General features: G+C 46.1%; 1 protein-coding gene across 5 annotated transcripts in view; it reads right to left on the bottom strand.

Moving 5' to 3' along the window:
* NPAS1 (neuronal PAS domain protein 1) overlaps window positions 1-24,390 on the bottom strand; it is a 114,397-nt gene that overhangs the window by 57,510 nt on the left and 32,497 nt on the right. For all 5 annotated transcript variants that reach the window (XM_082231022.1, XM_082231023.1, XM_082231024.1 and 2 more), the window contains one exon: window positions 3,530-3,603. In XM_082231022.1, coding sequence (XP_082087148.1) covers window positions 3,530-3,603 — 74 coding nt within the window. The remainder of the gene's footprint in view (window positions 1-3,529; window positions 3,604-24,390) is intronic.

Genomic DNA, 24,390 nt, shown 5'->3' with positions numbered 1-24,390 from the left:
TTTATCATTTTTTTAATATTCTGTTGGGAGCCACCTTGGGGAAACCCAGCCAGACGGGTAGTGTATAAATTATTATTATTATTATTATTATTATTATTATTAATTTATTTATCATTATCATCATCAACAACATCATCTTCCCTGCCAAGTTTCGATGGACAGCGTTTGGAAACATTGAGGGGGAAACCAGAATCTCTCTCTCTCTCTCTCTCTTTCTCTCTCTCTCTCTTTCTTTCTTTCTTTCTTTCTTTCTGACAGCTCCTTGAGGAGAAGGGGCAAGAACATGCCTCTATTGAGAGGGCTTTAAAATGAAGTGAAACTGCATGAATAGCTGAGGTAGCAGAAGGTAGAAGGAAGGCCAAATCCTGACCGCTGCCAGCCACACCAAAGAGGCCAGCAGAGTACCCTATAAGGTAAAGGCTTGCAAATAGCCAGTAATTAAAGTAAACGAATTGCATTTAATTGATTACGTGCATCAGCAGGGAGTGCCCAACTGGATTTTCTCCCGGAGTGTCTTAGTCCTTCAACAGTTTCCCTAGCAAAGTTTTCCAGTAGTGTGAAAAAACAAATAAATATTTCTTCCAGTGTGGATCTGTGGCTGCGCTGCTACCAGGTGAGGCTGTACCTAACACTAGCCGTACTGTGAGGAGACCCAGTCAAATGAATGAACGTGGCTACGGTGCATGAATCTGAATGGGACTTCTCTGAGCAAGTCTCTCTCTCTCTGTCTAGCCTACTTTGCAGGGTTGTTAGAAAGATGAAATCAGCAAACACCATCTATGTAGAACAGGATTGGACTCTGATTTTAAAAGCTACAGATTAAACCACATCCAGATTTGGGGGGACCTGCCGGAAACATGATGAGGCAAGTCTCCCAGATCCTTATGTGCGTGGGCTTGTGGGGCACAGATGTAATGCAGGGTCTGTTCCCCGGCTCACACACTTCCCCTCAGCTGTCACGAGCCAGGCTGTGCAACAAGGGCAGCCATCGGCTGGGGATTGATAAATTGCTGTTTAAAATATTACCATATGCCACTTCTGATAATTAGCCCACAGCCCCAGGAGACAGCAGTAATGAGCGCTCTCAAGAAATAATTAGCCCGATCCGTCGGCTTCACCGGTGCCTGCCCTCAAAATGTCAAGATTCGCAAGATGCATGGATAGCGCCGTGGCATCGCTTAGCCACTGGGTGGCGCTGGACTTGCCTGGGTCACTGTGGAAATCAGGAGCTTTCTATTCTTCCCAGGAAGAATAAAAAAATTTCTTCCAGTAGCACCTTAAAGACCAACTAAGTTAGTTCTTGGTAAGAGCTTTCGTGTGCATGCACACTTCTTCAGATACACATGCATGCACACGAAAGCTCATACCAAGAACTAACTTAGTTGGTCTTTAAGGTGCTACTGGAAGAATTTTTTTTATTTTGACTATGGCAGACCAACACGGCTACCTATCTGTAACTGGTTCCCAGGAAGAGATAATGAACATTCCTGCTTAGCCTTGCGGTAGACTCCTTCTCTGAGCCAGAAACTGTGAGCTTCCAAATGTTGATAGACCTCAGCTTACCTCACCCCTGACCATTGGTCATGCTGGCTGAGGCTGATGGGAGATGGAATGTGTAGGGCCCCAGGCTTCCCAACCCTGACTCCAAGCCTTGTGCAACATGGTGTAAGAAGTCGAGTTTTAGACCCATAAACTCCTAACAAGGAAATCAAAATGGCACAGCTCCCTGCGCCAGAAATGTTCTGCTGTAACAATAAGTGGCATGAATATTCAGCCACTCATTATTGAGGAGAAGTGTGTGGAACAGGTCTCGGTGTTTCGATTTCTGGGAATGGAGTTGAGAGATGACCTAACCTGGGGAGGAAACAGCAAAGACCTGGTGAAGAGAGCACAGCAGAGGTTATATTTTCTGAGAATCCTCTGGAAAAACAATCTCTCAAAGGACCTGTTGATGGCATTTTACCATTGTACTGTGGAGAGTATGTTAACTTATGGTCTGTGTGTGTGGTTTGGGAGCTGCACGGTCAGGGGAAAAACAATGCTGTCCAGGGTTGTAAAGACTGCGGAGAGAATAATTGGGTGCACTCTTCCCACCTTGGATCAAATCTATGCTTCCAGGTGTCACAAGAAAGCTGCAGAGATAGCGCAGGATGGTGCGCACCCCGGAAATGATCTCTTTCAGCTTCTGCCTTCTGGAAGAAGGTGCAGGGTTATAAAGACTAGGACTAGCCGCCTAAGAAACAGTTCCTATCCAAATGTGATTTTGGTTTTAAACGCAGTGTAACATAGTCTCTGTGGGAGTATACTGTATTTAATTATGGGGTATCTATCAGAGTTTTTAGGGAGCCAACCAGGTTGGGATAGCTGGGATAGCAGGCATGTTGGTTTTGAATGTCTGGTGTAGATTTTTAAAATTTCGTTGTTCTGTATCGGACAATGACAATAAAGATTATCGTATCAAAGGGAGGGGGAAACTGGCTTCCTTCTGCCTGGCCACAAAACTCCACAAAGAGGGAAGAACTGTGCAAGCAAGCTCACTTCCCTCCCTTCTCCCAAAAGTAGCACGAGCAAACTACCGTATTTTTCTCTCTATAAGATGCACCAGACCACAAGACGCACCTAGTTTTTGGAGGAGGAAAACAAGAAAAAAATAAATCTGAATCTCAGAAGCCAGAACAGCAAGAGGGATCGCTGCGCAGTGAAAGCAGCAATCCCTCTTGCTGTTCTGGCTTCTGGGATAGCTGTGCAGCCTGCATTCGCTCCCTAAGACGCACACACATTTCCCCTTACTTTTTTGGAGGGAAAAAGTGAGTCTTATAGAGCAAAAAATACGGTATTTTCAAAATTGGATGCCTCAAGGATTTTCTGCAAAATACGTTTGACCAAAAAAAAAAAAAGTATTGAACGCCAGGATACCAATGCATAAAAAGTGAAAAAACAACAACAAATAAATGCACTAGTGGAATTTCAGTGCAATATGGTGGCTCAGGAAGGGGGGGCGGAGCCTGCCCAGAGATTGAAGGAGAAGAATCTTTCAGGTGAAGCAAGGGAGATCAGACAGAATCTGGACTTCATTGGCTCTTCACAATAATTAATAATAATAATAATAAATTTTATTTATACCCGCCCTCCCCAGCCAAGACTGTGCTCAGGGCGGCTAACAGCAGGCATAAAAACAATTGATTAAAATACAACTTAAAAACAAGATTAAAATACAACATTAAAATGCAGCCTCATTTCAGCAGGAACTCAAATTAAAAACTTTTTGGGGGATGAAAACGTCAAGTCTTCACCAAAGCCAACTATCCAGACTGGTCCTACGTGGGCCAGAAAAAAGCCAGCGAAGTCCCCAAATAGGAGTTCCATCACAGAAGGAGAAAGGAAAAAGGGATCAAGTTGATTCCAAGCCAAAGGCCAGGCGGAACAACTCTGTCTTACAGGCCGTGTGGAAAGAAAACAGATCCTGCAGATAACTGCCAAATAGAGTCAGACCAGTAAGAGACAGGCAGGTCACGTGATCCACACTCACCTGTAGGATGTGGCCCCCTAAGTGCTGTTCAAAGAGCTCTGTTAGCAGGGTGTTCACATTCCTCCGGCCAGCAGCTGTCAAAGAGAGAGAGAGAGAGAAGGAACCTGCTATCAGAGAGGTCACGCCTTGGACACCCCACCACCCAGTATTTGGCTCCACACTTGCCAGGGAGAAGCTGCTGGTGCCATGGCACTGAGACTCATGGTGTGACCAGGAGGGCAGGGATTCAAGAGGCTGAGAACTTGCAAAGCTACAGCTTGGGGGGAGCGTGGAATCTGCCAGCCCTGGGAGATCCTTCTTGGACCCCCAAAATAATCACAACACGTATTGCAGGTTTGGCTCCAGCACGGAGCTTACCCAACCCCCTTAAGCTGGAATTGCAGAACTGAAGATCTCTCTTATCAGCAAGAGATTTGTCCTAAGAGAGTTTAATCTAGGGGTCAGCAACCTTTTTCAGCCATGGGCTGAAACCATGTGGTGGGCTGGACTATATTTTGGAAAAAAATATGAACGAATTCCTATGCCCCACAAATAACCCAGAGATGCGTTTTAAATAAAATAACACATTCTACTCATGTAAAAACACGCTGATTCCCTGACCATCCGCAGGCCGGATTGAGAAGGCGAATGGGCCACATCCAGCCCACGGTTGCCTACCCCTGGTTTAATCCACAGGATACCAGCTACTTCCTGCTTACGTTTGCAAAGGAGAATGTACTTCTGAACATAAACAGATTCCCTTGCTGCTTCCTGATCCCACTCCCACATCTCTGAGGTCAGGAAGCCACTTCCAAAAAGAGAAAGAAGAAGGAGGAGGAGGAGGAAGAGAGGAGGAGGAAGAGGAGGAGAAGAAACTCTCTTTCATCTTATATTTGTTAAATTCAGGGGATAATGATCAGGGACTGACAACCAAAGTTTCAGTCTCCCCACCTGTCCCCACAATAAATAAATGAGGTGCAAAGATAATTTTCCCCACACACCAACCTCCTCATTTTTCTAAGGCCTTTCCTTCGTTCAGCAGTGACAAGCGTGCGCATGCTGTGACATCACAGCAGCCCAGCCAGTGCTTGAGGAAGGCTTGTAGACCATCAGCCGTCAAGTGTTTTAAGGTCCGTATATAAGCATGTCAATCCTAAACCTCATCCATCTTGCTCAAAGGCAAGAAAGCATCTCAAGCGACTGAACCAGGGGGTTAGAGGTCAGCTGCAGACAGAGACCCTCCTCCCCACAGCTTCTTCTGGTCACCAAAGAGCAAATTCTTAAGCCCTGAACATTACCAAAAAAAAACAGAAGAAGGAGGAATGGAGGGGCAGAAAGGTTGGGATTCTTTTCCAGAAGTAATTTAAAGGTAGAAGGGAGATGTGAAGGAGAGAAGCCTCAGACAGAGATCTGTTACAAAAAGAGATTTACCAAGTAATTCGGCAAAACAAGAGCTGTTACTAAGAGGGGCATTTGCATCTCAATTCTGGGACAATTTTATACAGGGACACACAAAACAACAACAACAACAAACTGTTACGGCAAAAATCTGGGTGCGGGGTTACTCTGCCACCCAGCTCATCGGACTAAGTCCGTGGGTCCCTGCGGAAGAAAATGAGCTCAGCCGGACGCAGGAGCAAACTGCAGAAGATCCAAGTTTATTGCGCAACAGGTTCAAGGCGAGATTGAACCCCGAAGAAAGGGTGACAAGAACTTTTAAAAGTTCCCTCCGTGTCCCAGAGTACAGTGCATGAAACGTCATGAATACATTATGGGAAGGTTGGGTTTCACCAGTTACATCATGAATATAATTTACACGTCATGAATACATTATGAAAAGGTGGAGTTACATTAATTAACATTTCGGATGAGGGAGGGGGAACATGCGGAGTGAGAAATATACATAGATACACATGTATTGAGTACCGGTGGTGGCAAGACAATGGGTCAGAAATATGCATCGTCTGCCACCTAATATTGCCTAGAGGAAGGCTTGGCAAAACGATCTGGGTGGATTAAGAAGTTCCTGCGTACGTGACCTGCCGCTTTGGGGATTATGGAAGTAGGGACAGCATCATGGAGTCCAAGGGGAACTGAGTTGAATGGCACCGAGAACGAGCAGATCAGAACCACGGTTGATTTTATATCAATTTTTGAAGATTTCAGTGATTTCTAAGCCACTCTGTACTATAGAGCAAAAGCAGAAACAGAGTGGATACATTGTAACAGGATTTTGACAGGATTACTTGAGAGATTATGGAGGACAGGGGAGGGGTGATGGAGTCCTAGAGAAATTGAGCAAATATATTGTAGTGAAGAAGACATTGCCCCCCCCCCGTTCCGTATCAGAACATAAACAGATTCCCTTGCTGCTTCCTGATCCCACTCCCACATCTCTGAGGTCAGGAAGCCACTTCCAAAAAGAGAAAGAAGAAGGAGGAGGAGGAGGAAGAGAGGAGGAGGAAGAGGAGGAGAAGAAACTCTCTTTCATCTTATATTTGTTAAATTCAGGGGATAATGATCAGGGACTGACAACCAAAGTTTCAGTCTCCCCACCTGTCCCCACAATAAATAAATGAAGTGCAAAGATATTTTTTCCCACACACCAACCTCCTCATTTTTCTAAGACCTTTCCTTCGTTCAGCAGTGACAAGCGTGCGCATGCTGTGACATCACAGCAGCCCAGCCAGTGCTTGAGGAAGGCTTGTAGACCATCAGCCGTCAAGTGTTTTAAGGTCTGTATATAAGCCTGTCAATCCTAAACCTCATCCATCTTGCTCAAAGGCAAGAAAGCATCTCAAGCGACTGAACCAGGGGGTTAGAGGTCAGCTGCAGACAGAGACCCTCCTCCCCACAGCTTCTTCTGGTCACCAAAGAGCAAATTCTTAAGCCCTGAACATTACCAAAAAAAAACAGAAGAAGGAGGAATGGAGGGGCAGAAAGGTTGGGATTCTTTTCCAGAAGTAATTTAAAGGTAGAAGGGAAATGTGAAGGAGAGAAGCCTCAGACAGAGATCTGTTACAAAAAGAGATTTACCAAGTAATTCGGCAAAACAAGAGCTGTTACTAAGAGGGGCATTTGCATCTCAATTCTGGGACAATTTTATACAGGGACACACAAAACAACAACAACAACAAACCAAGCCTGTCAACCAAATTTCCTCTCTTTACATGCATGTGCATCTGTGCACATTGATGTTTGCACAAACCCCAATGTGGGGTGGTGAGCGCACACAAGCAATGCCCAGGCACTCACTCTGGGGGAAGACAAGGACAGAGCCCTGGGGGTGTGGAGGGGGAAGTCTGGAGGGGAGAGAGAGGACCTGCCATTGTGCTCTGCACATTCCTGGGAGATGGGATTAGAATACTTATCAGCTCCGCATTCACTGCTCCCCAGCAAAGCTGAAAAGCTCACAAGACCCCGGCTTAACCTTCCTTTCAGCCCCTTCACTCCCTTGCAGCGAAGTTCCCTGGCTCAGGGGCCGAAAGAGAGGGGGTGTTGGGGAGGGTGACTTGCGGACGAGGACACCCAACTGTGAGATGCCAAGAGGAGAGGCCCTTGGAGAAATCCGCACGAGCCCGAAAAAGATGGCTTCCATTCCGCCACCTTTCTGAATTCCTTTTTTAAAAAATATTTTAAATTAATTTTTGAACATATTAATTGTCATACATACCACAAAACTTCACATCTTATACAATCTTTTTGGACTTCCATCAGCCCCTCTGATGGTCTCCCATTTTTATCATTTCTTCTGCATTTCTTAAATTCACATTGCCTTTAACTATCTTAACTAACATCTTCCTTTTTATCCAATTCTGCAATAATTCAAATTATTCACCTCACAAAACTTCTTGCAAACCTACAAATGTAATTTGGTCATCACAATTACTTTTCAAATAGTCCGTAAATTTACACCAATCTTCTGTGAATCTCTGGTCCAGCTGGTTTCGAATTCTTCCTGTTAGTTTGTCTAGTTCTCCATCAATGTCATCCTCCAGTTGCCACCTTTCTGAATTCCTGCCCCCATCCGCCGGGAGTTTGCCTGGGCAGAAACCGGATCGTTTGGTGCTTTGGAATTTGCTGCCAAGGAGTGTGGTGGAGTCTCCTTCTTTGGAGGTCTTTAAGCAGAGGCTTGACAACCATATGTCAGGAGTGCTCTGATGGTGTTTCCTGCTTGGCAGAGGGTTGGACTCGATGGCCCTTGTGGTCTCTTCCAACTCTATGATTCTTTGATTCTATTCTATGAGGTGGGGTAGCAAAAGGGCACCTCGGATCATAGAACTGCAGAGCCAACCTGCCAATTAACCCTGGGCACACCCAGGGTCTATCAGGGAAACTTCCTGTGCGAGCCCTGCTGAAGTCAACGGTGGGGGGGGGGGAGAACAGGGCAAAATGCTGAGCCCCCCCCCCCGTTAGTGTCAATGGGTCTGCCCAACTCTTGTCTGCCATATTAATTAAAGGTAAAGGTAAAGGGACCCCTGACCATTAGGTCCAGTCGTGACTGACTCTGGGGTTGCGGCGCTCATCTCGCTTTATTGGCCGAGAGAGCTGGTGTACAGCTTCCGGGTCATGTGGCCAGCATGACTAAGCCGCTTCTGGCGAACCAGAGCAGCGCACGGAAATGCCGTTTACCTTCCCACCAGAGTGGTACCTATTTATCTACTTGCACTTTGACATGCTTTTGAACTGCTAGGTGGGCAGGAGCAGGGGCCGAGCAACAGGAGCTCACCCCGTCGCGGGGATTCGAACCACCGACCTTCTGACCGGCAAGTCCTAGGCTCTGTGGTTTAACCCACAGTGCCACCCGCGTCCCGCACCGCTGGTTATGACAACTTAAAAATCGGAGAAAGTTCCATTTTGCAATTCTGCTCTAATCTTCTATCCCATCTGTCAATGGGATGCCACTACATAAGTGGCTGTGGGAAATAGCTGGCTTCCAGATTTGAGCTTCCAGACTCCTGTGGCAAGGGGATCATTTGCACTCGGTGCCACAGTCTTGCCCCGGCTCAGCAAATACTACGGAAAACCCACACCTGCCTGTGGGCAGGTGGCTTTGCTTGAAAGGGGCACAGACGAAACGGAAAGGCTGTGAGTCTGTGGCAGAACATCTGGTTTGCACGCAGAAGGTGCCAGGTTCAAATTCCAGGTGGAGCGAGGAATAAACCCCTGCCTGAGCTGCTGCCAGCCAGTGTTGACAATACTGAGTAAAATAGACCAACAGTTTGACTCTGTATAAATTGGTATTCTATATAACCTTTTGGAAACGAGGGTTTGGAGCTCAGCCCCCCCCCCCCAACTCCTCAGTTGCACAGTTGGTACAGAATGAGACTCTTACTCTCAGGGTCGTGGGTTCGAATCCCGCGTTGGGTAAAATATTCCTACATTGCAGGGGGGTTGGACTAGATTGGCCCCCGTGGTGCCTTCCCATTCTACGATTCTTCAAACGCTCAGAGACACCACTTGGCTTCAGTGAAATTCTAGTTATATGCCTGGTTTTCATACATACACGTGAAGCTGCCTTGCAGGGAGTCACGCCATTATCCTGCTGAGGTCAGTGGGCCCTGCTCTGGCTGGCAGCAGCAGCCCTCCGTGGTCTCTGGCAGGAAATAGACATCCTTATCGCTGCCTACATCATCCTTTTAACTGCAAATGCCGGGAAAATGGACATGGGAGGGTTTCTGTGTGTAAGGAAAGGGCTCCAGCGCCCAGCTTGCCCTCAGCCATGGGAAGCAGGCTGTGGGTTTAAGCCCCGGGTGAAACCTTGCCCCCCAAACTCAAATGGTCACCCATTGCATCTGTAAGGCTCTTTCAGTCTGATGCTTGACTAGGCAGACACAGACCCACAAAACCATGATCCTGGACTTACTGGGGCAAAAGGAGGGCAGGAAGAGAAACCAATTCACTTTCAGAGCTCACTTTCAAGGAGAAATATTATTTTTACAAGGAGAAATATTATTTTTACAAAGAAAATCTCTCTTTCTCTCCCTCTCTCTTTTTTTTTAAAAAAAGGAAAAATAGCTGCAGCGCCAGGCAGCCTCAGAGATGGCATTTATAATGGCTGTCTCCGTTATCTGTACGAATTTACTTGTAACTAACAAACAGAGAACTCCCTTGACAGACACTCGGAACAATACCAGCACCGCTAATTGCCGCAATTTGCTCTGTCATTTTCTTTAATTCCTTCATTTTTCTCTCTTGAAATAACCCCGCGGGTCAGACAGAATGCTCCTATAATTAAAAGCATTTAATGTAAGAATTAGAAAGCTGCTAGGATTACGGGGAAAAGAAGGGTACGGTGTGGTGGGGGGAGAGTGAAAGAGGAATATATGGGGAGGGGGACAGAAATACACCCCCCCCAACACACACGATTGCAACATCGCCAGCTTTTAAAGCCATAAAGCAGGGGGAAACGACAACCACAGGCTGCCCAGAAAACACAAGCACATTATATTATTTGATTATTATTAGCGGAAACCTCTGAAAGGCAAAGGCAGAGAGACAGTGGAAGCTGCTGGCGTGGTGAACTTGGACTGGGATGACCCGGGTTCGAAATGTGATCAATACACAGTATGAATTGGCAAGGGAGTAAGACAGCCGACTCTACAGGTGGAAGGAAAAGGCCAGCACATCAGGTCATTGGTCTCCAACCAGCGGGCTGGGACCCACAAATGGACCACAACAAAACTGTTGAACTGTTGACCAGGCATCCTAATTTGATCAGCTTCCACGAGGGCTGCCATGTGGTCAGAGCCAAGGTGGTGTAATGGTTAGGGTGTCAGACTAGGACATGGGTAGGCAAACTAAGGTCCAGGGGCCAGATCCGGCCCAATCTCCTTCTAAATCTGGCCCGCATATGGTCCAGGAATCAGTGTGTTTTGACATGAATAGAATGTCCTATTCAAGAAGGACACTGACAAACTGGAACGTGTCTAGAGGAGGGCAACCAAAATGGTCAAAGGCCTGGAAACGATGCCTTATGAGGAATGGCTAAGGGAGCTGGGCATGTTTAGCCTGGAGAAGAGGAGGTTAAGGGGTGATATGATAGCCATGTTCAAATATATAAAAGGATGTCATATAGAGGAGGGAGAAAGGTTTTTTTCTGCTGCTCCAGAGAAGCAAACACGGAGCCATGGATCCAAACTACAAGAAAGAAGATTCCACCTAAACATTAGGAAGAACTTCCTGACAGTAAGAGCTGTTTGACAGTGGAATTTGCTGCCAAGGAGTGTGGTGGAGTCTCCTACTTTGGAGGTCTTTAAGCAGAGGCTTGACAACCATATGTCAGGAGTGCTCTGATGGTGTTTCCTGCTTGGCAGGGGGTTGGACTCGATGGCCCTTGTGGTCTCTTCCAACTCTATGATTCTATGATTCTATGTGTCCTTTTACTTAAAATGCTTCTCTGGGTTATTTGTGTGGCCTGCCTGGTGTTTTTACATGAGTAGAATGTGTGCTTTTATTTAAAATGCATCTCTGGGTTATTTGTGGGGCATAGCGATTTGTTCATTTTTCTTCTTCAAAATGTAGTCCGGCCCCCCACAAGGTCTGAGGCACAGTGTACTGCCCCCTGCTGAAAAAGTCTGTGGACCCCTGGACTAGGACCTGGGAGAGCAGGGTTCAAATCCCCACTCGGCCATGTAGCTCACTGGGTGACCTTGGGCCAGTCAGTGTCTCTCAGCCTAACCTCCCTCACAGGATGAAATAGGGAGGGTGGAGAACCACGTACAGTTGTACCTCGGGTTAAGAACTTAATTCGTTCTGGAGGTCCGTTCTTAGTCTGAAACTGTTCATAACCTGAGGTACCACTTTAGCTAATGGGGCCTCCCACTGCACGATTTCTGTTCTCATCCTGAAGCAAAGTTCTTAACCCGAGGTACTATTTCTGGGTTAGCAGTCTGTAACCTGAAGCGTCTGTAACCCGAAGCGTATGTAACCTGAGGTACCACTGTACACAGCCTTGAGATCCTGGGAAGAAAAGGCAGTATATGAATGTAATAAGGAACTACTAGGGCAGGAGAAAGGCAAAGTCCTTTTTCCAATAACATATTTCTGAATACTAGAACTGAGGGGAGAGAGACTTTCTGCAGGCAATGGCTTTTCCCACTCTCCTTGCTCTGGCCTCCAGCCCCAGGAGCCTTTCCCAGACCATGACTTTGAGAACAGCAGCAGAAGCAGCAGAAGCTGTGAAGAGAGGAGCTCAGGGATAGTTTTTTAAAAAATAATTTTATAAGTTGTGTGTCCTCGTTTCTCAATTTGATCCTTTTACATGGTTTTGTACATTTTGTGCATTGCGATTTCCTGTTATTTTTATTGATTATAGATGAGTAATTCTTTATTGTAATTGATAGGTGTAAACTGTTTAATTATTATTAGCTGGTGTTTAATTTTACTGTTTATTTTTGGATTCCAATGGATTATTAAGTATTGCTTTATTCGATCTAAGTTGTTTGTTTTAAAGTTATTGTGACTTCTTATACTGGATCAGATTGTTACTATTAATGTTTAATGTTTTATTATTTATTTTTATGTTTGTTGGATGCTACCCAGTGTGACTAAAAAGGGACGCGGGTGGCGCTGTGGGTTAAACCACAGAGCCTAGGACTTGCCGATCAGAAGGTCGGCGGTTCGAATCCCCGCAACGGGGTGAGCTCCCGTTGCTCGGTCCCTGCTCCTGCCAACCTAGCAGTTTGAAAGCGGGAAGGAAGGTAAACGGCATTTCCGTGCGCTGCTCTGGTTTGCTGTACGCCGGCTCCCTCGGCCAATAAAGCAAGATGAGCGCCACAACCCCAGAGTCGGCCACAACTGGACCTAATGGTCAGGTATCCCTTTACTTTTACCTTTTATCCAGTGTGACTAGGGCAACCCAGCAAGATGGGCGGGGTATTATTATTAATAACAATAACATTATTGTTGTTGTTGTTGTTGTTGTTGTTGTTGTTGTTGTTACTACTACTATACTATCCTATGGCTCTGCCTCTGCTGAGAGTGCTTTCTATGGAGCAGGAGCACTCTGTCCATTTTACAGTCTATTTCTATGGCTTCTCTTCTAATTTATCGCATTTATCTCCCAATTTTCTCTTCAAGGAGCTCAAGGTGGCGGTACCTATTTCTCCTCCCCCTTCTCCACATTTATTCCCCACAACAGCCCTGTGAGGTAGGGCTGGGTTGAGAGGCAGTGACTGGAACAAGGTCTCAGCCAGTGAGCTTCATGCCCAAGTTTGGGGGCAGGGGGTGGGGATTTGAACCCTGGTCTCCTGGCTCCAGGTCTGGTCCTCTAACCGCTGCACCAACGCCGGCTCTCTATGAATGAAATGAAAGTATGCTGAATGCCCACCTTGGAAGAATGGCAGATGAAGGTGATAGACTACATGGGACTGGCAGAAATGACTGGCAGAATCCGAAACCAGGGAAGAGAGACTGCGGAAGAAGATTGGAAGAAATTCAAGGACTATCTTGGGAAATATTATAAAATTAGTGAAGGTTAGATTGATGTTGGACTGAATCTAAGCGGTTACCAGCTGTAATGATTAAGATAATTGGGGGGAAAAGAAGAAAGAAAGGTGTAAAATTAAGTGAAAATTGAGGGTGAGGATTTGCTGAATGAATAATTTGAATTGGAATACAAAAAGGGGAGGTATGAGGAGATCCGAGAAATAAGTTAAAAGAAAATAAGTGAATGAAATTATATGTGTTTTTAATTTTTGTGTTTTTGTTTTTTGTCTTTTTTGTATAAATTTTGAAAGGTTAATAAACATATTTTTTAAAAAATGAAAGTATGCTGAACGAAATGAATGAATGGAAGTACGCTGAGGACTAGAATGCTGAAATGGCCATTGCGGTGGGATAGCTTGGATGTCATCATGGCTGAAGGTGGCGGAGGGAAGGGGGGTCAGAAAGTTGCTGTAAGAGTCTGCAAGATGTGAGACTTGGAGGGAGCAGGGATGCCATGTCAACTTCTCCCTGAATCTAGGGCAGGCAAATTCAGCTGTTTTGGGACCACAATTCCCATCATCCCTGACCACTGGTCCTGTTAGCTAGGGATGATAGGAGTTGTAGTCCCAAAACAGCTGGAGGGCCGAGTTTGGGGATGCCTGATCCAGGGTCTGGAGGCAAAGAGCAGGGGCCATTTCCAGGTCCCTCTGCACAGGCTGCCAACTCCTAATGCCACAAGCAGTCCCTGATTGACACACTCCTTTTTCAGAATATCAGTCCAGGCCCACTTTGCTTTTTTGAAGCAGCAGCAGCAACAGCTGGAATAAAAAAGGTGAGTGGAAGGAAGGATGGAAATTGTGAGAAGGTGGAAGAATGGCAGCCGAGAGGACAAGAGGAGGGCAGCTGCTGACGGAGGGCTGAGAAAGAAGTTGAGGCGAGGGAGAGAGGGGCAAAAGAGACAGGGCAGAGAAAGGCAGAAATTTAGGAGAGAGGAAAGCAAAGACTAGATGACAGAGGACAAAAAGGTCAGGAAGGAAGGGTGAGAGAAAAGTACCAGCAGATGACAGAGGAAGGAAGGAGGCGGAGAAAACGAGGGAGAGTTGAATCGTTTTGGATGCCATCGGTGCTTTTTAGTGTAAGACAACACAAAATATAATGGTGATTCTTACTTTTCCCTCCCTTGCTCAGTGTCAAAAACAGGGTTCACTAAAGAGTAGGGGAAATCCAGAAAGCAAAGAGGACACCACAGCTAAAAGGACATGAAAAATTTGACCAGCAATGCATGGAAATAGGGGTTCACTGGGACTGAGGGGGAAATAGCATGCCAATTCCTCAGTGTGTGAAATGTGGAGAGATGCTGGCAAGTGGAAGTTTGAAACCATTGAAGCTGCCGAGGCACTCAGAAACAAAGCTTGCCAGCAAGCCATAATAAGAACGGACAACCAGTTTTTGAAAAACAAGGAAACTTTGCTCCCTCTAAGGCAGCAGGCGAGGGTGGGCAGATCTCAACTTGTTCTCAACAGTCGCTCCAAATGTAACTTGGACTCATCCCTCTCTCCACAGCGAAGCACTGGCTTCCATGCATTTTGTTCTTTTCAAAAAAGTGAATTTGTTAATTTCATCAGAGTCTATGCTCTTAATAAAGCCCTCTGCAAAGGAAGGGTTTCTGGACACACAACCCTTCCTGTTTTTCATAAAAAGTGAGGTGGTGGTCATGTAGGAAAAGGTGCAAACAAGGCTAATTTGGACTTCAATATGAAGTTTTGGGAGTTCTTGAGAAACGAATCTTTAATATCTGCTTCTTTATTGGACACCTCGTTGCGGCTTTTAAGGATGGCGTGCCTTGCAGGTGGGTTCAGATGCTTAACGAAACCTTTCAATGCAGTGAAGATATTTTTTTCCAAATCTTGACATTAAAAAAAAGAACCACTCCCCAAATTGCTGAAAATCCAGTTGAGATGTTAATCAGAAAATTTCACTGACACCTTTCCAACTTTTTTTCACAGCTTTTTTGGGGTGGGTGGGAAGGCAGATCAAGCAGTAAATTTTGCTTCTATAAAAGGAAATGCTTCGCAACATGTAGAACAATTAATTGAACGATTAAGTGGCTGTTTCCCCCATAATATATGTGGGCCCAGATTCACTGGAATTAAGATACAGGATGCAAAAACAATTCTTTGAACTCAGTTGTGACACAAGCTTAAAAGTACAATTTCAGCAACTAATGCTACCCAAGTTTGGGATTTCGGTTAGTAAATAATACCCAGAATTGGCAAGTGAAGCAATCTCTCATCTGCTGCCACTTAAAAAAACCCAGTTTAGCCGTAGGAAATTAGTTGTGAGTTAGTCTTTCTAATAACTCCCCCCCCCAAAAAAAACCATAACAAAATCTGGAAGCACAAACTTGCTCAAGTATCCCACTTAAATCGTCAGCCTTCTTAAAAACCACTGGTTTTCAACGGCATCTTAGTCTTTTGGTTAAGATCAAGTGTAAAAATCACTGGTTTTCATTTGGCAGTAATGCAAATGCAGCTCTGCGTGCATTGCCACGTGAATGGCCATTTTAGGATTAATAATGTGCCTTATTAGCATTATTAAACATCAAAAGTGAAAATGGGTCCATTGTTGTTAGCCGCCCTGAGCCCGGCTTTGGCTGGGGAGGGCGGGATATAAATAATTTATTATTATTATTATTATTATTATTATTATTATTAAGTTGGAATTCAGAGGTGGGTCTCACACTTGGACCAGCTGAAGACCACGACATCAGATTATCTGCAAATTCTGTGAACAACCAAATTCTGCAATCAGAATTAAGCAATCTGGAATGATCTGCAAAATTTTTATTCCTTTTGCAAAACATGTTGGATAAGGGATGAGTAGAGAAAGGGACTTGACATTTCCAATTATTATTTCTAGGGAATTTTAGACACCCGAGAGATGGGTCATTCATGTGCCCATTTCACAGACAGAGAATAACAAAGGCCTAGGAGTGACTTGGGACGCGGGTGGTACTGTGGGTTAAACCACAGAGTCTAGGGCTTGCCGATCAGAAGGTTGGCACGGAGAATCCCCGCAACGGGGTGAGCTCCCGTTGCTCGGTCCCTGCTCCTGCCAACCTAGCAGTTCGAAAGCACACCAGTGCAAGTAGATAAATAGGTACCACTCCGGTGGGAAGGTAAACAGCATTTTCGTACACTGCTCTGCTTCGCCAGAAGCAGCTTAGTCATGCTGACCACATGACCCGGAAGCTGTACGCCGGCTCTCTTGGCCAATAAAGCGAGATGAGCGCTGCAACCCCAGAGTCGGTCACGACTGGACCTAGTGGTCAGGGGTCCCTTTACCTTAGGAGTGACTTAGCCTAAAAGCCCCCAGGGAGTTTGTGGCTCTTGCTAGATTTGAATCCAGGACAGCGATGTAAACCTCGTCCTCACCAAGGTCATCAATCCATACTGTTTCTCAGGCAGCAAGGAACAGACAACAGAATACTCCTTCAAGTAACCAGCTCCCCTGAATACAGAAAAGTAACCCCTGACAGAGAGGGATATTCAATCCTGGCTTTCCCCCTGACATGCTAGCTTACTATGTGTGGGGAGTTTGGTTAGATGGAGGAGCATCAAGGAAGGGTATCAAGGAAGCTCTCAAGGGAGTTCTGAGCAAGCGCAGCCCAGGCAAAGTTCGACCGCATGAGAACTGAGGCGAAAAATGCAAATTGGATAAATTTTGGGTGGGCTCCCACTCAGTCTAGAACTGAGGCAGCCTTAGGCACCGATTCCTGTCAGTCTCATCCCCCTCTTTCCCCAGCTGCTGAATGGGGCTTCTAAGAATAATACAAGCCTAAAGAATGGGTGCTTTTGAATTCTGGTGCTGGAGGAGACTCTTGAGAGTCCCATGGACTGCAAGAAGATCAAACCTCTCCGTTCTGAAGGAAATCAGCCCTGAGTGCTCACTGGAAGGACAGATCCTGAAGCTGAGACTCCAATCCTTTGGCCACCTCATGAGAAGAGAATCATAGAATCATAGAGTTGGAAGAGACCACAAGGGCCATCGAGTCAAACCCCCTGCCAAGCAGGAAACACCATCAGAGCACTCCTGACATATGGTTGTCAAGCCTCTGCTTAAAGACCTCCAAAGTAGGAGACTCCACCACACTCCTTGGCAGCAAATTCCACTGTCGAACAGCTATTACTGTCAGGAAGTTCTTCCTAATGTTTAGGTGGAATCTTCTTTCTTGTAGTTTGGATCCATTGCTCCGTGTCCGCTTCTCTGGAGCAGCAGAAAACAACCTTTCCCCCTCCTCTATGTGACATCCTTTTATATATTTGAACATGGCTATCATATCACCCCTTAACCTCCTCTTCTCCAGGCTAAACATGCCCAGCTCCCTTAGCCGTTCCTCATAAGGCATCGTTTCCAGGCCTTTGACCATTTTGGTTGCCCTCCTCTGGACACGTTCCAGTTTGTCAGTGTCCTTCTTGAACTGTGGTGCCCAGAACTGGACACAGTACTCCAGGTGAGGTCTGACCAGAGCAGAATACAGTGGCACTATTACTTCCCTTGATCTAGATGCTATACTCCTATTGATGCATCCCAGAATTGCATTGGCTTTTTTAGCTGCCGCGTCACACTGTTGGCTCATGTCAAGTTTGTGGTCAACCAAGACTCCTAGATCCTTTTCACATGTACTGCTCTCAAGCCAGGTGTCCCCCATCTTGTATTTGTGCCTCTCATTTTTTTTGCCCAAGTGCATTACTTTACATTTCTCCCTGTTAAAATTCATCTTGTTTGTTTTGGCCCAGTTCTCTAATTTGTCAAGGTCGTTTTGAAGTGTGATCCTGTCCTCTGGGGTGTTAGCCACCCCTCCCAGTTTGGTGTCATCTGCAAATTTGATCAGGATGCCCTTGAGTCCATCATCCAAGTCGTTGATAAAGATGTTAAATAAGACCGGGCCCAAGACAGAACCCTGTGGCACCCCACTAGTCACTCTTCTCCAGGATGAAGAGGAACCATTGATGAGCACCCTTTGGGTTCGGTCAGTCAGCCAGTTACAAATCCACTGAGTGGTAGCATAGTCAAGACCACATTTTACCAGCTTCTTTACAAGAATATCATGGGGCACCTTGTCAAATGCCTTGCTGAAATCAAGGTAGGCTACATCCACTGCATTCCCTTCATCTACCAGGCTTGTAATTCTGTCAAAAAACGAGATCAGGTTAGTCTGACATGACTTATTTTTCAGAAATCCATGCTGACTATTGGTGATCACAGCATTCCTTTCTAGGTGCTCACAGACTGTTTGCTTAATGATCTGCTCCAGAATCTTCCCTGGTATTGATGTCAGACTGACTGGGCGGTAATTATTTGGGTCCTCTCTTTTCCCCTTTTTGAAAATAGGGACAACATTTGCCCTCCTCCAGTCTGCCGGGACTTCGCCTGTTCTCCAGGAATTCTCAAAGATGACTGCCAGTGGTTCTGAGATCACATCTGCCAGTTCTTTTAATACTCTTGGATGCAGTTCATCTGGCCCTGGAGACTTGAATACATCTAAACTAGCCAAATATTCTTGTACTATCTCCTTAGTTATTCTGGGCTGTGTTTCCTTTGCTGAATCATTTGCTCCAAATTCTTCAGGTCGGGCATTGTTTTCTTTATCGGAGAAGACTGAGGCAAAGAAGGCATTGAGGAGTTCAGCCCTTTCTGTGTCCCCTGTTTGCATTTCACCATCTTCTCCTCTGAGTGACCCCACTGTTTCTTTGTTCTTCCTTTTGCTACGAACATACCCATAAAAGCCTTTTTTGTTGCTTTTAACCTCTCTAGCAAGCCTGAGTTCATTCTGTGCTTTAGCTTTTCTGACTTTGTGTCTACACGTGCTGGCTATTTGTTTGAATTCCTCTTTGGTGGTTTCCCCCCTTTTCCATTTTTTGTACACATCCTTTTTTAATCTTAATTCAGTTAAAAGTTCTTTAGATAGCCACCCTGGCTTCTTTAGGCACCTTCCATGTTTCCGTCTCATTGGTATTGCCTGACGTTGTGCTTTTACTATCTCCCTCTTAACAAACTCCCAGCCATCATGAACTCCCTTTCCTTTTAGTATTGCTGTCCATGGGATCTCACACAGCACTTCCCTAAGTTTTATGAAGTCGGCTTTCTTAAAGTCAAGAAATTGAGTCCTAGTATGCTTGGCTGCTCCTTTCCGCTGTATAGTAAACTTTAGAAGAGCATGATCACTCGCACCTAATGATCCTTCCACTTCTACCCCACTAACCAGATCATCAACATTGGTTAGGACCAGATCTAAAATGGCTGTTCCTCTTGTTGCTTCTCCCACTTTCTGGACAATGAAGTTGTCTGCAAGGCCAGTGAGGAATCTGTTTGACCTTATGCTCTTGGCTGAGTTTGACGTCCAACAAATATCCGGATAATTGAAGTCCCCCATTACTACTATCTCCCTTCCTTTTGCATGCTTGGCCATCTGTTCCAGGAAGGCATCATCTATGTCCTCCGTTTGGCTTGGGGATCTATAGTAAACTCCCACAATGAGGTCTCTGTTATTCTTCTCTCCCTTAATTTTGACCCAAATGCTCTCACTTTGGCTTTGAGGTTCTAAATCTTGGATCTCTTCACAGGTATACACATCCTTGACATATAACGCCACTCCTCCTCCTTTCTTGTCTGGTCTGTTTCTCTGAAATAGATTGTATCCCCCCATTATTACATTCCAATCGTGGGACTTATCCCACCAGGTTTCAGTGATGCCTATTATGTCATATTTAGTTTGCTGTACCAAGAGCTCAAGCTCATCTTGTTTATTTCCCATGCTTTGCGCATTAGTGTACAGACATTGAAGTCCATTAATCATTCCCCCGTGTCTCTTATTTAAGGATTTTTTCCTCCCACCACTAGGTCCGCGTGCTGTTTGCTCCATTTGGTCTATGACATCTGGATGATCATCTTCATTAATTGATAAACTCCTACCTTCAGGAGCACTGTCTCCCTCCCCCGCATTAGTCAGTTTAAAGCCCTCCTGATGAGGTTTCTGAGATTTAGGGCAAAAACATTTCTCCCAACCGTTGTGAGGTGCAGCCCATCACTTGCCAGAAGTCCATCTTCAAGAAACTGCAGTCCGTGATCTAAGAATCCAAACCGTTCCTGTTTACACCATTTGCGAAGCCAGCTGTTCACTTCCACTATTTTCCCCTCTCTCCCTGGGCCACGTCGTTCAACTGGGAGGACAGACGAGATGACAATTTGTGCATTTAGTTGCTTCAATTTCCTGCCGAGAGCCTCGTAGTCTCTTTTGATCTTCTGGAGGCTATTGCTTGCAGTGTCATTGGTTCCCACATGAACCAAGAGGAAGGGGTAATTGTCAGTGGGTTTTATGATTCCTTGCAGTCGTTCAGTTACATCTTGGATCTTAGCCCCGGGGAGACAGCACACTTCCCGAGACATCTTGTCAGGCCCACAGATCACTGCTTCTGTTCCCCTCAGTAGGGAATCCCCTATCACCACTACACGCCTCCTCTTGGGTTTGGTCGGGGTTCTTCCGTGAGCTGTCCGTTCCAGGGTTGCCTGCACATTCCCTGAGGACTGACTTTGCTGCTCGTCTTCATATACCTGATTGACTGTAATGAGGGAGAGATCCTCAAATGGAGTCTGCTCTCCGTCTTCCATGCTAGGGGAGAGGACCTCAAAGCGATTGTGTATTTCTAAACAATCAGAGTGAACCCTGGGACTCCTACTTCTTTGAGTCACGTTTCTCCATATATCTGGCTCCTGTGTTGGTGAACTAGCCTCCTTCTCAGGGGAGTCCCCTGTCTCCTCCTTGGTGGGGACGGTGTGCTCTGTTGCTTCCAAGAAGAGCTCCAGCTCTCTAATTCTTTGGAGCGTAGCTACACGTTCCTCCAGTTGCTGGACTTTGTCTTTTAAAAGGGCAATCAACATGCAATTGCTGCAGGTAAAGCTGCCTGCAACCTTTGGCAAGATGGCAAACATTGCGCAGGAATCGCAGGCGACTGCAGCTGTTCCCCCCCCTTCCATCTTGAGATCGTGTCGTTGGGGGTGGCTACAGAGGTCCTCCATCATAAAAAGCTTGAAGACAGTACAAATAACTTCCCCCACAAAAAAAACCTAGGTCTCCCCCAACAAACGTTTGAGACTAGCTCCCCTAAATCTAAAAGATGGGTATAACTGCGCGCGCCGCTGCCCTGCAAACTCTGATAAGCTCCTCCCACAGCTAATCCCCTGCCTCAACAGAAACCCTGCCCCCTCTGACCTTTACACAGGGAAAACAGCTAATCAGCCACAAAGAAACACATACACAAGAAAACCCTTTTTGCTCCTTCTTCAACTGCTGCCCTGCAAACTCCCTGGAAAAGACCCTGATGATGGGAAAGATGGAGATGGAAAGATGGAAAGAAGACTCCCTGGAAAAGACCCTGATGATGGGAAAGATGGAGGGCACAAGGAGAAGTGGACGACAGAGGGCGAGATGGTTGGATAGTGTTCTCAAAGCTACCAGCATGAGTTTGACCCAACTGCGGGAGGCAGTGGAAGACAGGAGTGCCTGTCGCGCTCTGGTCCAGGGGGTCACAAAGAGTCGGACACGACTAAACAACTAAACAACAACAACCAGCTACAGGAAACTGCAAGATAATAATAATAATATTGGAATACTGTTCTCGAAGCTACCAGCATGAGTTTGACCCAACTGCGGGAGGCAGTGGAAGACAGGAGTGCCTGGCGCGCTCTGGTCCAGGGGGTCACGAAGAGTCGGACACGACTAAACGACTAAACAACACCACCACCTTTCAGGGCTGTTGTGAGAATGATTGGCCTAGTGTTGGTCTCCAGGCCCATCAGCCCAACCAGGTCTCGGGGGTGACAGAATCCAGCCATATCTGTGGATAGCCACAGGTTCCTCATATCTGAGCTTTATCTCGGTCCTAAATTCTTGCCCTGCCTTTGGGGGTTCTATTTCCCCCTTCCCTTTCGCAGCTTCCGAGTTTGTTGGGGGGAAGAGGGTTAAAGACAGAGCCGACTTTCCTAAATCTCCATGTGGCCACACTGAGGCCTAGGAACTTACTTTTTTCCAAATAAATTAAGGAATTCAATGCAGCGCCCATGTGCTCCAGTGTTAGTGCAGCAGCAGCCCAAAGGCAGCCTACAGCCGCACCTGAACGAAAACAGCAACCGAAGAACTGATTCCGCGGTGTGCATTGTGCGAAAACGAGGCCCACAGCGGGGGAGGAAGATGGGGGGGATGGGGGGGTGGACAGCACATTCAAGCACCATCACAACCGCAATCCACACAGTAATTTTGTCCTGTCAACGTGCAATAATCATAATATTTCACCCTCCACTGAACAATGGTTCTTAATCTCTTAAAACATGTTATTTTTCCCCTCCCTCCATTCCACGGCAGGAGGAAACTCTATTTCAATGAATTTATTTTGCTATGCCTAAGACCTAGCAGCGCAAGGCCTGCCTGTTCACATCCTGGACTTTTTGCTGACTTTCAGGGGAGCAAATGGCACGCAGGAGAGAACGGTCTCCATTAACTTCTATGGAGGGGAGTGTGACAGAAATTACAGGGCAGGGCGCATATTTAAAGATGTTAAATGTTACAAATATTATGCCTGAATCTATCCTTCTGACTTGACAGCTCAGGGAAGATACCTAGCTTTATAAATCATATGAAATCAACCCCTTTGCCAAGTTCCTCCATTCCAACGCCATTTTGCCCTTGGAAAAAGGACTCTTCCCCCTGCCACCTCCTGCCATAATCCCTCAAGCATGAGGACACAAAGGATGATGTATCAATGATGCTGTACGAACTGTATTCTGGGATATTGTGGGAAGTTTGAACCTGTTGCGCAACAATAAAGGATATAAGTCTACTGACTGCTGTTTTGCTCCAAGTTACCGTATTTTTCGCTCCATAAGTCGCACTTTTTTCTTCCTAAAAAGTAAGGGGAAATGTCTATGCGTCTTATGGCGCGAATGTGTGGTCCCTGGAGCCGAATTGCCCAGGGGCGAAAAGCAAATCATGCAATGGTGCAAAAACGTGGTTACAAAGCACGGATCCACATGGATTCTCAGGATTTTTGCATTGGGCTACCCCAAACTCACTGTCAAATCACATGTCTGTGGCCACAGCATGAACCACAAAAATCATACATCCACTGTTTCGTTCCAAATATTATTTTTTCTTGTTTTCCTCCTCTAAAAACTAGTTGCATCTTATGGTCAGGTGCATCTTACGGAGCGAAAAATACGGTACTTGGCTGGAATTTCCTTCTTTTACTGACCGCATGGACCCGTGGGGGACCTGTATCCCGGCGAGCCAGGCTGTTGAGTAGTCTCTCAACCCGAAATTTTCCTTATCAGGAGTAAAGGGTTGTTCTAAGGCAGGGGTCTGCAACCTTTAAGACAAAAAGAGCCCCTTGGACCCGTATCCAAAGAAAAAAAACCTGGGAGCCGCAAAACTCGTCATTATAAAAATAACTTTTTTGTCACTTTTTTATTATTTCTTTGTTTGACCCCTCAGAATTACTCCTCCTCATAGAAATAAACGTTAAATTAACAAGTTACCTTTTTTTGGGGTGTGTGCTCTTCACTAACCTTCAAAACAGTGACCAGCGTACATGCCCCTTACAATGTAACGGGCGGGCGGGAAGGTGACGTCGGGACGGTGCGTGACTAACGCACACACCGCCCCCATGCGACGTCACAGCCAGTACAGCACCCGCCACAGTGGGGAGTGTTGGGGCGCACAATGCGCCTCCTCCCCTTGCTAGTATCCGCCCCGGAGCCCCTGTTCTAAGGGAACCAGAGTAAAGGGTTCTTCTAAGGCAGCCAGATTCCTGCCCCGCAGCCATTTAGAAGCCGAGTCTCTATTTGCTGAGCTCCACCAATTAGTTTCCAGGCCCAATTCAAAGTGCTGGTTTTGACGTATAGAACGGCTCAGGACCCCAACACCTCAAGGACCGCCCCTCCCCCTATGAACTGACCCAGACCCTGCGGTCATCATCTGACGCCCTTCCTTGTGTGCCCCCTCCACGAGAGATCAGGAAGGCAGCAACACAAGAACGGGGACTTTTCTGCAGTGGCTCCCTATCTGTGGAATGCTCTCCCTAGGGAGGTTTGCCTGGTACCTTCATTACATTTTTTTTAAAGGGCCAGGCAAAAACCTTCCTTTATATCCAGGCCTTTGGCCTTCGACTATCTGTGGCCTTTTAGAAGTGGATGTTTTTATGCTATTTCTATTTCCTTTTGCCTTTAAAGCATCTAAGTGGTTTTTTAAAAAAAAATTGTTTGTTTGTTTGCTGCTTTGGTTTGCCCTGGCAAAGACAAAGCAACTAACAAATTTAATAAAAAATAAATAAGCAAACAGACGCCTCCTTTCTCATATGAGCCCACCCGCTTTCTGAGATCACCAAAGGCCCTGCTCTTGC

Source organism: Podarcis vaucheri, assembly GCF_965113315.1.
Source record: "Podarcis vaucheri genome assembly, chromosome: 7".
Lineage (NCBI taxonomy): Eukaryota > Metazoa > Chordata > Lepidosauria > Squamata > Lacertidae > Podarcis > Podarcis vaucheri.
The sequence above is the reverse complement of the archived record's forward strand: the minus strand, read 5'-3'. Positions and strand labels throughout refer to the sequence as shown.